This window comes from Protobothrops mucrosquamatus, unplaced genomic scaffold (assembly GCF_001527695.2).
Source record: "Protobothrops mucrosquamatus isolate PMUCROS unplaced genomic scaffold, P.Mucros_1.0 scaffold1270, whole genome shotgun sequence".
Classification (NCBI taxonomy): domain Eukaryota; kingdom Metazoa; phylum Chordata; class Lepidosauria; order Squamata; family Viperidae; genus Protobothrops; species Protobothrops mucrosquamatus.
In genome coordinates this window covers 54,556-67,485 of record NW_015387476.1, presented here as the reverse complement: position 1 = coordinate 67,485, position 12,930 = coordinate 54,556, and the positions used below count along the sequence as shown (strand labels likewise).

Genomic DNA, 12,930 nt, shown 5'->3' with positions numbered 1-12,930 from the left:
TTTTTTTTAAAAAAAATTCAACATCTCCTTCCGTAACGTATCCTATTCTTTTATAAATTTTACAGTTCTTTTATAAGACCTTTTCCCCATTATTAGTACAGTCGATTGTTTTGCTGGGTAAAACAATGTTCCAAGTGTACATAAAACATATGTTTATCTTTACATATTGGAATACAGTTTGCATTATAATACATCATCTCTAAGAAGTATTTTGAACTTATTTGCTTTCCCCAATTTTAAGTGTATGTTACAGAGCAAATGAGATTGCTATCAATAAAGATAATCACACAAATCATTATCCTTGTTTTGGCTTAGTACTTTCAAATCTTATACTGACACCTGAATTTGTTGGCAAACATTGAATCAAAATATTATGTTGCTTTTTACCATGTTATTAAGCAAAACAGACTAGTGCTTTGCTACACACTTTGATTCTGTATTTACACTGCACCTTCAATCAGTGTAACATTTACAGGTAGGTCACAATTAATGCAAGTTTGAATAATGTTATATTCGATTTAGATGCCGGGTCACGTTTAATGTGCTGCAAGATTCAGTTAACACAATTGAGGTTAGTGCATGTGCATATGAGATTGGGGTATTAGACATTGCTAATCTATGTTTGTGTAAAATGGAAGATTCTGTCAGAGGAAAACAGCACAAGTTTATAAAAGATGCTCATGATTAATAAGAGCAAAAAATGGATATAATTGAATGACATTCAATTAGTCATACGACATAGTCATAGCAACACTCTAAAAGAATTAGATGTGGGAATCCCTGAATCTATGGTATATTTTTTTGTTTTTATTTGGTTTCTATAATTACAGTGATTTTATTAAGCATAAGTTTAAATTATAAATTATATATTTAAATTATAAGTATATTGTTTCCATCCTTTACTTTAATATTTCATGGTTTAAAATTTCAATTATGCTGGAACCAATTACCATATTTTCCATAGAAACATCACTTTGAATAGGGAAAATTAAAATAATACAATCAATTCATTGGATTCATACCTGAACTAATTGCGACCCACCGGTAATCTCAGATCTCAGTATAAAATTCAGGTAATATTTAAGTTGGCATGAAAATAGTGACAATGCTACCGAAGGGATTGTGTGATGTTTTCTGTATGCTGCTATCACCAAATGAAAATATCTCCAAATCAGATATCTGAGAGACCCATATAAACTATTTAGATATTCGCCTAATTTTAAATCTATACAACCAAGTTTTTAACTTCATTTTTAATAAAAAATATTTTCCAAACCAGCACATGCAATAATCCACACTGTCAATTCAAGAATATCTATTGTTTTATTTTATTTTTTTAAAAAATTGCTCTATTAACACAGTTCTCAGATATATGTAAGGTATTTGGAAATTTCAACCAAACTTGATTGTATGAAGAAATAAGGTACCAGTTCTGCAAAAATAACACATATTTGTTCATCTCAGTTCCTGAAACTATGTCTACATATGGCATATACTAAATCTAAGTTTTGAAAGAACAAACACAAGGCTCTCAATCAATGAGACATATGATGATGATAGCAATAATGCCCCCACTTCAAGATAAATATTTTATGTCCCATCTTAGTAAAGGATATATATTACAGAGTTAACTAAGTATTCTCTTCTATGGATGCCTACAGTAGGATACTAAAGTTTAGTAATAATATCCGCCATACATCAAATATAGATATATATTCACACACTCCCACCTATATCCACATTGACATCTTATTTGCACAAAAGTAGCAGTTATTAATCTTCCTCCTATATCATTTCCTCTCTTCAAGTAATTGCTCTATCAGAATGTTTTTCAAGAGTAGCAATCATGTGCTTATTAAAAGGATTATTTCCTTTTCTTCCTGTATAGGCTTGTTGAAGCAAATTTCTATCAATCCTTTCATCCATATCAGATAATTAATGCAATGTTATTACTAAGGATCAACCAGATACCTGAAACTCTGTCTTCAATTAACAGGTTATTCCAATAGCATTCAAGTGATATGGGATGGGGAGAGGGTCTTTTCAAATTGCCCTGCTTATGATATCAGCAGCCTTGTAAAAAGAGACTTGTCTCAACTAAATTGCAGTCTTTCTCTATTAGATACATTTCTTGTTCATCCGCCCAACAAGTATATTTGAGGTATAATACCACCACAATGTCACTCTTTGGAGAAGGGATGCTTGTTTGTTTGTTTTTCTGTTTTGCGTTTTATCTTTTATGATAAAACAAAATAAATATATCCAAATGAGAAGGATGCTTAGTACAATCATCTGAATTTCAAAATACATTATTAAGGCCTGGTCTAATTCAAGATGGAAAGAAAGACAAAAAGGACACTTCATTGTTCCAAAAAGTTCAGAGCAAAAATTCAGCCATTACCGTTTTATCAGCTTTAACACTTAAGGCATACTTGACACGGCCATAGCTATATTCATTTTCTCTGAGGTAACATTCTAATTTCTTTAAAAAAAAATTTATTTGCATTTGTAATGTACATGGGGCAGACATTCTAAAATGTTTTTTTTAGGAGTGGGTAAATTTATACTTAAATACAATTCCTAATTATGTTCATAGGATCTTGGCAACTGTTGATGATTAAAAATAAAAACAGGAAAACATATTCTGTTTATTTATTTTTATTTATTACTGCCTTTATTATTTTTTATAGATTACTTAAGGCAGTGAACACTTTGGGTCACTCACTCACTCAGTCCAATCCCCCTCATAGGGTTGTGATTGTTGTGGGGAAAACAGAAGGAGGAAGAAGTATTATATTATTTTTTCATATTTACAGTGTTTTAAAATTGTCCTATCATTATCTGATATAACTTTGTTCAGCTTTTATAAATGTTCCCTATTTATTAATTCACTTACCTTAATTAATTTGTAGACACTGACTGACTGCAATGCTGCAATGCAACTGACTATTTCTATGAATGGAAAGTTCACTGATCCAGAGGAATAAATGGGAAGGGTTTTTTCTTTTCAACTTTCTCTTATCCTCTGCAGCTTTCACTGCCCCTTTCCTATGCTATAGAGCACGGGTGTCAAACTCACCACGTCACATGACGTGTCACGATGTATCGCGACTCTTTTTGCATTGCCGGCAATAGGGTGGGCACGGCTTCGGTATGATGAAACCGGCCCGCGGCCAGCAGTTTGACACACCTGCTATACAGAATAAGGTCAATATTTTGAGAGATCATGTGGGATTGTGGAACAGAGGTAACGTTGACAAAAATAATACTTTCAGCAGAAAAGGTAACTTTCAACACGCCCTGATAGTCTATATAAATATAACCTTCATAGGTGGTTATATAAAACTCTTGTATCCCAAGATATATTGCAAATATTAATAGGGGTGCAGAAGTATAATGCATACTGAATTCTTGTAAAATAGGCATAAAGACATTTAATAAATTTTGACATAGCAAGTTTCTGAAATCCTTTGGTCATTATTAAGAAATAACCTGGTTAGGGTAGCCTTCATCTTGCTTATGCATGTCAAACATGATGGGGAAGACAAGAAATATGCATCAGAATGGAATGAGAGGGTTTGTGAATCATTACTAACCAAAGCTAACAGACTGACAGAACATTATTTGTCAATGAAGAATCAAAAGTATACATCATGTGACAAATTCATGATGACTGGAATGTCCTAGTATTTGAATACAGCATTAGGTGTGGGAAGATTTTGTGTCAGCAGGCAGCTGAGATAGATAATTCTGCATTAGGGACACTATGAAAATATAGTGCTATCCAGTATATGAGCTCTTATATAAAATGTGTTACTGCATTTTGTTTAAAAATATATTTACTGCACCTCGAAATGAGCTTCTGTTTTTAAATTTATTTGCTTTTTCTAAATACTTGATTATCATTTAAAAATTTAACTAAAATAAATATCCCAATGAATAATTCTCCGAAAGATATAAGTCACAACTTGAAATGAGAATTGCCCAGAAAAAACCATACTGCACAATATTTAGTAAAGAATAAATTATGTGCTTGGAACATTTCTGTTTGCTATAATATGAAGGCACTTACTTTGGCAGCGTTTTCAAGTGATTCTCTCGTAACTCCAATATTCGTAATTTAACAAGTCTGGAAGTAATAAAGATTAAAAAATATTTAGAGTAGGAATTCATTAATTGCTAGAGAGTTCATTATTCTACTGCCAATAATGCAAGCCACACATGTATATTTAATTATTCCTATGCACCTGCAAAATCTCAAATGACAATCATAACTGTATGTCTGCAGCTGAAATTAACAGGTTTAAATTAATTTCTGATTTCATCTACAAGGGAAATATGCTAAATCTCCACATTCAGCAGATATTTCTAGCTCTAAAATGTTAACTTAGATGACATTAATCATCTATGATTGCTGGCAATGTTCTTCAGGAAATCTTGATGATCCCCATTGGAGCAATTAAAGAGGGGAAAAAGTACAAAAGGCTTCAATAAATGTAGGTTGCTATCAGTTACTACTTTTGAGATTTACTCAAGGCAGAGCAAATGCAAAATACCATGAGCATGATTCAGCATGTATACATTTATTTTTATTTTTCTATAGCATTAACAAAAATGAATTAATTGCATTTTTGTAAGTTAATTGGGAAAGAGGAATTTTAGGAAGAAAAACATCCTATGGGAGATAAAAGAAAGTTCTTTTGAAAATGTCAAATCCTTGACATTGATAGAGAGCTATTAGTCCTGTAAACTTTAGTGTCTTTAGAGAGAATAAAACATGTAATGTTTTCAAACATCTCTCATGATGGTTAATTAAGAGTTATAGAGATATCAGGTATTTAAAATGCTAAAAAGAAAATGCAATATGGCAATTTGCAGGGTAAACAAACTGTAAAAGCTTTAGATATTAACTGCTATTTTTAACATACATATATTTTAAATAAAGATCCCCCAAATATCTTTTTTTCCATCTATAATTTAGAAGCTTTTATTTTATCCGAAAATACATTAGAATCATATTGTGGGACAACCCCCCCCCCCTTATTTACAGGAAATGATTTTTGTGAAAATGCAACATGCTTAGTTTCTATTTTGCTGTCTTAAGTCTAGAAGATATGTTAAAATAATGAAATTACAAGATCCAAAATTGTAACATCAATGTATCTAAAGCTATATAGATGCTTTTATGTTAACGCACGTAATCAACTGACAACAATGAAAGAATGCAAAATTATAACATATCAAAAAGGAAAATGATATGTACCACATTTTGTTATAGTAGAAGACAAGTCAATATTTATCCATTTGTTAAAAAAAAAAAACTGTGAGCAAATTGCAGTTTGACCTTCCCATTTTTTTCTGAAACAGGCAAAGTGCATTTGGAGCACCTCAACTGTAGTTAAGAACAGTGAGCTGCAGGAGATATGTACAGCTCATAAATTATGTATAGGTGTAATTCTTCACCTTGCACATTATATTTCTGCTTGCTTTCCCTGCTTTTTTTGTGAAGTATCTGACATAACCTATTCTCATACAAATATGAGATTGCATGTATTGGAAACAATTATTATGAAATGATCAAGTAAATCAGGGGTCCCCAACTCCCGGTCCGTGGACTGGCACCGGTCCGTGGCATTCTGGCAATTGGGTCACGCAAACAAGCAAAGCCCCATATGCAGGATGCGGGCAGAACACAAAACCACACCCCCTCCGGTCCACAGAAAAACCTTTCTCCACAGAACTGGTCCCTGGTGCCCAAAAGGTTGGGGGCCACTGAAGTATATGACTTTATTTATACCGTTTCCAATCAAGTGATCCCAATGCCTGGGCTAAGGTGCCCAGTTTTAGACTAACCAATCTATTCAATTAAACAAGTATACTGTCTCAAGGGACATGTCAGTTTGCAAATTGTAATGTTAAAACAACTACATACTGTGATTAAAGCCAGAAGTTAGTAAACTTCTTTCAAATGTATTGATTAAGCCAGATATAAGCATTAAAGAAGGGAAAAGAAAAGAGAAGGGACATAGTCTTCCTATTTGTGTTCAGCTTCAAATTATATTTGAATTATATAGAGCCGTGGTGGCACAGTAGTTAGAATGCAGTATTGCAAGCTAATTCTGCCGACTGCCAGCAGTTTGATTCTCAGCGGCTTAAGGTTGGCTCAGCCTTCCATCCTTCCGAAGTTGGTAAAATGAGGACCTAGATTTTTGGAGGCAACATGCTGACTCCGTAAACTGCTTAGAGAAGGCTGTAAAGCACTGAAGCGGTATATAAGCCTAAGTGCTATTGCTATTGCTATATTAACTAAGATCTGAAATGACTCTGTCAGGACATTTTGAGGCAAAGGTTTATTTTCAAACTGCAGTCTTTAAAATCTGAAATGATCTAGACTGAAGAATTATTGACGCAAATAAGCACTGGGAGTTGGATTTCAGAGCCAGTTAATTCAGATCACTTTGTCAAGAAGGAAACACAGAAAATGGGAGTAGGAATCAGTAAAAAAGACCCATTAACTGTTGTCAAGTTCAGGTTCTAAATGTTATTTATATAGGCAAGAACAAGAGGTTCGGCATTTCATGACCAGCTTTCTCCCACTTACTAGCTCAACAAATGGCCATTAGTCTCAGTGTATTCAAATATTTTTAGAAGAAAGCTTAAGCAAAGTTGAAGGAGTGCACAGTATTTATAGTCCTGTATGGACATGAGTAAATCATAACAACTACTGTTTTCCAATAGTTATGAATACAATTATGTTTACTGTAACATATATACTTTTCATAATTCTACACACATATACTACACACATATTCTCCTTTCTTTCTGGAAGGACAAAACCTTAATATGCAGCAATGTAGGGGTTAAAAGTTGAGGCAAGTCAACATGACTAAGATTTTGGCTTTCACAAACTTCTTCTCTTGTAAGATCTTAACTGCTTTCTAGTATATAGCAAACCAGTTTTCCTGTTCAATGCGCATATTTGCATAATAAATTAAACCATAAATTAAACTATGTGATTAACAGGAACATCCATATAATTTTTTATCGCTATTCCATGAAGATCCCCCCCCAATACTGGTTATTCCTTCTAATTAAGTATCTCAAAAAGATGCCTGAAATTTGAAACCAAGAAATAACAAGGATCTCAACATAGATTTTATATTAATCAGAACTTGGTTCTGTTTGTATGATATATTTAATTAAATAAGTACTTGAAATTAGCAAGAGTCATCGATAATCTTAATTATGTTGTCTCATGTAATAGAGGGAAATTGAGCGTTCATGTTACTGTAGATAACTCCTTCTCCTGTGAAATAAAAGTAATTATATAACTATTTTGGGGAAAGAGTAAGGAAATAGTACTCATGCAAAGGTTGTTTGCTCTGCCATCCATGACTATAGGTCAAAAATTGACCAAAATCTGTAGGATAGCGAAAACCAGATATAAAAGCAAATTATGATTTGCTATACATCAAAAGTGGATTAAATAGAAAGTGCAAACAAAGGAATATGCAAGCAAAGGATTTGTTCCTATGTTGCTGAAACACTAAACAGAAACTATTATTTGTGATGCTTGTAAATTCCAAATGTCTTTGCCATTTTAGATGATTATCAGTTTCCCTATATTTTTAATTTATTATGGTCTTTTTAAAAAAAAAATTCTCTCGGATGGGATAGTTCATAATTATTTGTAGACCTGTTATATAAGGGTTGGAGAACATATCATTTTTACAAAATTTAACATCTAGCCAGGGTGGATTATTTATGCTTAAGACAGATATACAGGTATTTCCTGAAGTATGAATCTAATGGAGCCTGCACATTAGGCTCATAAGTCAAAATATTCATCAAATGAATCAGACTCAATTTTACAATTTTTTTTAAAAAAAATTCATTAATTCAATCAAATGGGTCATTAAATGAAGATCTGACTTACTATTTCCTCCAATGGCTGCCTGAACTGAGAGCTTTTTCTCACTCTTGCTGCTGGCTGCCTATCAGCTCTTTCTGGTTTCAGGAACTAAATTGCCTTTCAAGCAGGCAGCAGGCTCTCACTTTGCAATGCTTTTTTAAAAAACTGTTTGTTGCTATGCAGCTCAAGCTTCTTCAGAGGGGGTTGGGTTTACAGAACTCTCCGACTGTTTAAAAAAAAACACTTGCTACTAGCTTAAGCATTTCCAGCCAAGCATCCAGAGGCAGCTGGGGATGGGATGTACAGAACTGTTGGCTTGCAAAAATAACTGAGATGGAAGGGATCTTGACATCATCTAGTCCAGTGATGGTGAACCTTTTAGAGACCGAGTGCCCCAAAACCACCCCCTGGCCCCGCTCTGCCTCCCGTCCTGCCTGCTTCGCCCCCTGCCCCGCCTCTCCACAGGGCACGCACCGCCTCCATGGCCCGCTGCAGCAGATCGCCCAGGCAGTCCTGCAATGCCATGGCAGCCACACCCTCCACCCACACCCTGGAGCATCATCTGCATGCTATGGAGCGCGAGGGCGGAGTCTTGTCCCTGCTGCCTAGCTATGTCCTTGGCTGCGCTGCTCCGTGCAGGCCACGTCCGAGGCAGACTCTCCTCCAGGGGGTGCTGATGAGGAGGGGGCCGTGGGGGAAGGCGGGGCTGGGGTGACGGCGCACGGCCCACAGAGAGGGCTCCGAGTGCCCTCTCTGGCATGCGTGCCATAGGTTCGCCACCATTGATCTAGTCTAACCCACTGCTCTCACAAGAGATATTTCTGATAAATGCCTATCCAGTCTTTTCTTAAAAGCGTTCAGTAATGGAGAATCCACAACTTCTGGAGGCAATTTAAATTTGAAAGTACAGTAATATATGCTAATCTCCAAAATAAAACAAGGAAACATAATGTTATAGAATGCTTTGTGAGGAGGCTGGCTAGCATTTTTACGTAAGTATCCTTTCCGAATTAATTTATTTTTGTGAAAATTCATTAAATAAACGTTCGTATCTGGGGAATTACATGTATTCGACATTTGCCCCACTTTTTTTGTACACAAAGAATGTTTTCCTTATTTTTTTTGGATGTTTTTCTGTTTTGCATTTTACTCTTGTAAATGTTGGATGTTTTTCTGTTTTGCATTTTACTCTTGTTGATAAATGAAAATAAATACAAAAAAAATCTCTTTCTTTCCCCCCCTTTTTTTCTCTTTACATGATCAGCCTGGAGGGAACAAGAGGCGGGTCCAGGCCAAGCTTGGGGTGGCGCTTTACCCACGTTGCCAAACCCACTGCTACGCCGAGTCGCACTGCACACCCCCTCCCATGCACAGGCAGGGTGCTTGAGAACCCCTACAAGTCCAGCAGCAGCATGAGCAGCTGCTCAGTGGCCAGCATGGTGTCCGCTGCAGCCAAGAAGTGTCCTAGCCACAGCAGGGCCACATGCAGAGCGGACGGAGGCTGTTCCCACTCCCATCAGCCCCCACTCCCATCGCTTCCTGTACATGAAGAAAATGAGATATCCCCGAAAGTAAGACCTAATGCCTCTTTTGGAGGCAAAAAAATATAAGACTGGGTCTTATTTTCGGAGAAACATGGTATTACTTTGTCACTAGTATAAAAATTATTTCCTAACACAATTATAATCCAACAATTAGTTGTACAATCCACTAGGGCAGATACTCCAATTGAGTATGAAGTATTGGAATATGATTCTATATTTACATCTACAGATTGAACAACTGTCTTATGTTAAATGTGTATGCCACTAGTCATTGTTTCTATTCTGAGTTTTCCTGTATTGGGACAGATTTCTTTCCACAAGCCTACAAAGCAGTTATTTCAAAGAAAAACTTATTAAATCACAGTTCTATTTCTGAAAAACAATGAAGATCCATTGGCATTAAACAGTCTATTCTTAGTCTGCAGCTCTTTAAATTTGTAATCATATTTTCTGTAATCTAAAATCCTTTCTTTTTCTAGTCAAGATTAGAGGGAATTCACATATGTAAAACTTACCTTCCAAAGTTAGCAGGAAGAAATTCCAGAAAGGCATCATTTAGATATAGCTGGGCCAAATTTAAAAGCTGTGTGAAACCATCTGGGAGCCTTAAAAAAATGAGTAAAATATTTAGCATTAATGGCGTAGGAAATCTCGAAATTTAAGTCTCAATAGATCCATATAACTTCAACCACATGCTCACTGGCTGACCTATTTGTTAGAGGTAATATTTTGCCTGTTATAAAACAAGTAACACAGTGTACTGCAGCATTGGATAATTTCTTTTTCTTTTTCTGTCTATATCTATGCTTCCCAGCCTTTTGGCTAAGATCAAGTGTATGTAAGCACTTCACGTGAATTAAATTTCAAAATAAGTAGATGATCTACTTTTTACAGCAACTGGAACCAGTAACATTATGTGCATGAACGTTTATGTTGACTGATTACTGCTATGGAAAATATGTTGCTATTTATCATTCTAAAATAACCATAAATATTATTATTTATAAGAATACATGCTGTACCTTATTTGCATTGCCAAAATTGAAATACTCAATCAAAAACTATAGAGAAAATAAAACTGCATGGAAGAATTAATAAATCAATATTGTAGGGTTTAAATTAAACAGAGGGCAAAGATCAAGACCATTAATTCGTGCATAAGGGGAGAGGTTTGATATATTTCATCTAAAATATTGATAATTTCAGTTAATTTACAGAAAAACATTTAAGGCATCTTAACTTCATTCCATGAGTATTTTTAATGCATAATTTATTAACAAAACCATAAATAAACCAAGTAAGATGAACACAAAAGAACGTAAATAATTCCCAAACAATATAGTAAGTACTATAAACCACAGCTCTTTAGTTAGATCTATGATTGTTCTCATTTCCCAGTTTTATGTCATATCATAGGTGAATTACATCTTTTTAAAGTAACCATTGCTGTCTTGCAGTCTATATTTCTTTGTAATCAAGGGAATGGCAACTATTTTTCAACAAATATTACAACTTATCACTGTTCTTGGGGTAATCTTTGTTCACAGCCTGTCCAGAAAAAGTACACGCTATGATTTATCCATTCAATTTTTTTATAGAAAGTTCTTTAATCCTGAGTTCTAACTGGAGCAAAGCTCAAGTGTATTCCACAGGTGTACTTTTCATGACAGTGTTATAAACTACAGCGTTAGCCAATGTATTCATTCCCTCAGTGTCACACTCCTTACTGCTACATACAGCCCAGCTAGGTGGCAGCACTTATCCAATTGAAAAGCCCAAGGAGAATTGACTCTGGGCAGGGGACTACTAATTTATACCAGGGTTATAGGTTGGATTGGAAAGCTGAAAAAAAAATATCTCAAAGGAATAAACCACTTGCATACTGTTCTCAAGAAAATTACATGGATTTAGACATGAAGTCTCCACAAATCAAGCTCAACTCACTGGACTTATTTTTATTGTTATATCTAATTTTACCAGTATCATCACTTCGATGCCATTCTAAAGCCTATTATGGATGATGCTGTAGATCTTGTCACAGATGCTTCATAACAAGTATTAAAAGAGATGCAATTGAAGAACAAAACCAGCTGTTAAGAAATAGTGTCAACTATCCAACACTGGAAGTTTTTAAGAAGAGATTGGACAACTATTTGTTTGAAATGGTATAGGGTTTCCTGCCTGAGCAGGGGTTGGACTAGAAGACCTCCAAGGTCCCTTCCAACTCTATTATTGTTATTGTTATTATTACTGTTGTTATATGTTAAACCTTGCATACATAAAAGAGGCAAAGAAAAAAATCCACTGAGGAACTTACTTAGAAATAGGATTGACACTTGCTTCAATTATTGTTAAACACTTACAGCACTTTATATTTTCTGGAAAATCTTGAATCCCTAAAAGAAAAACAAAACTGTTACACAACTGATTACTTTCCTCATTTGTTCATTTCAGTAGAAAAAGGTAAGCCATTCATTTAATCCTAAACAATTCTGAATTCTTTGAATTCATGACAATCCCAGCGTTCAGTCTTACCAATATATATTAATATTTCTGCACAGATTTTACTCATACATACTTAATATAATTCCTCACATTTCACTTGGTTTCTACAGTTCCTTGAGCTGAATAATAGTTTCCTGGACAACTAGTTATCTACCAGTACAAAAAAGGCCAATTATGCAGGAAAGGTTTTGTTGAATCTAAATAATATCTATAAACCATTATTTGTAGCTGAAATAAAGGCTAGCTTCTTGGATAAACTATATACCAAGAAGCATGAGGATGAGTGCACTATTGAAATATGAGGTTAGGGACATATCTTCATTGAGAACATCTACTTACAGTTGCTAAGAGTCAACAATGACCTTGACATAATCAAATAAACACAGTTAATGGCCCTCGGACACTTGTTATTAAAATACTTTCCATGTATGAGAGGTGTATTGTACAATACTTCCACTATAAAATATGCTATGAAACTCATAATGATGCAATTCATTTCTAAAGGTTCTTTTTTTTACTTTCTCCATTCTTGGCATAAATCATGTAGAATAAGTGTAGGCTTACTAAATTTAGATGACATAGAATGTAATTCATTCACATTCTGAAACTGGAGAAAAAATAAGTTTTATTATTCTTTCAGTACAAGGTCAAACAATGATAAAAAGTATAGCAATAATTTTCAAGATCACAATCTGACATAATCACTAGATGTGATATAAGCCTATCCATTCTGGGTATAAAGATTAAAAGCCTTTCTTAAAAGAAAAGCTCTGAACTATTGGTCTAAATGGGTCAAAATTTTATAAATCCTAATGAACCTTACAATTGTGCAACCACCATTGAAATATCTAAACCATATGACAGAAATACCACATATGAGGGTGAAAGTCCAGTTTAGGGGATGACAGTTTCAGTGACACAGTGACACTAAAGACACTGACATCCCCTAAACTCTGCTGAAGATGTTAC

General features: G+C 34.6%; 1 protein-coding gene across 1 annotated transcript in view; it reads right to left on the bottom strand.

Moving 5' to 3' along the window:
• The window catches only part of LRRC7 (leucine rich repeat containing 7), a 119,103-nt gene that overhangs the window by 89,779 nt on the left and 16,394 nt on the right, over positions 1-12,930 (bottom strand). The window contains exons 3-5 of the mRNA XM_015821195.1: positions 11,774-11,852; positions 9,972-10,061; positions 4,073-4,129 (exon numbers count right to left, since the gene is read on the bottom strand). Coding sequence (XP_015676681.1) covers positions 4,073-4,129; positions 9,972-10,061; positions 11,774-11,852 — 226 coding nt within the window. The remainder of the gene's footprint in view (positions 1-4,072; positions 4,130-9,971; positions 10,062-11,773; positions 11,853-12,930) is intronic.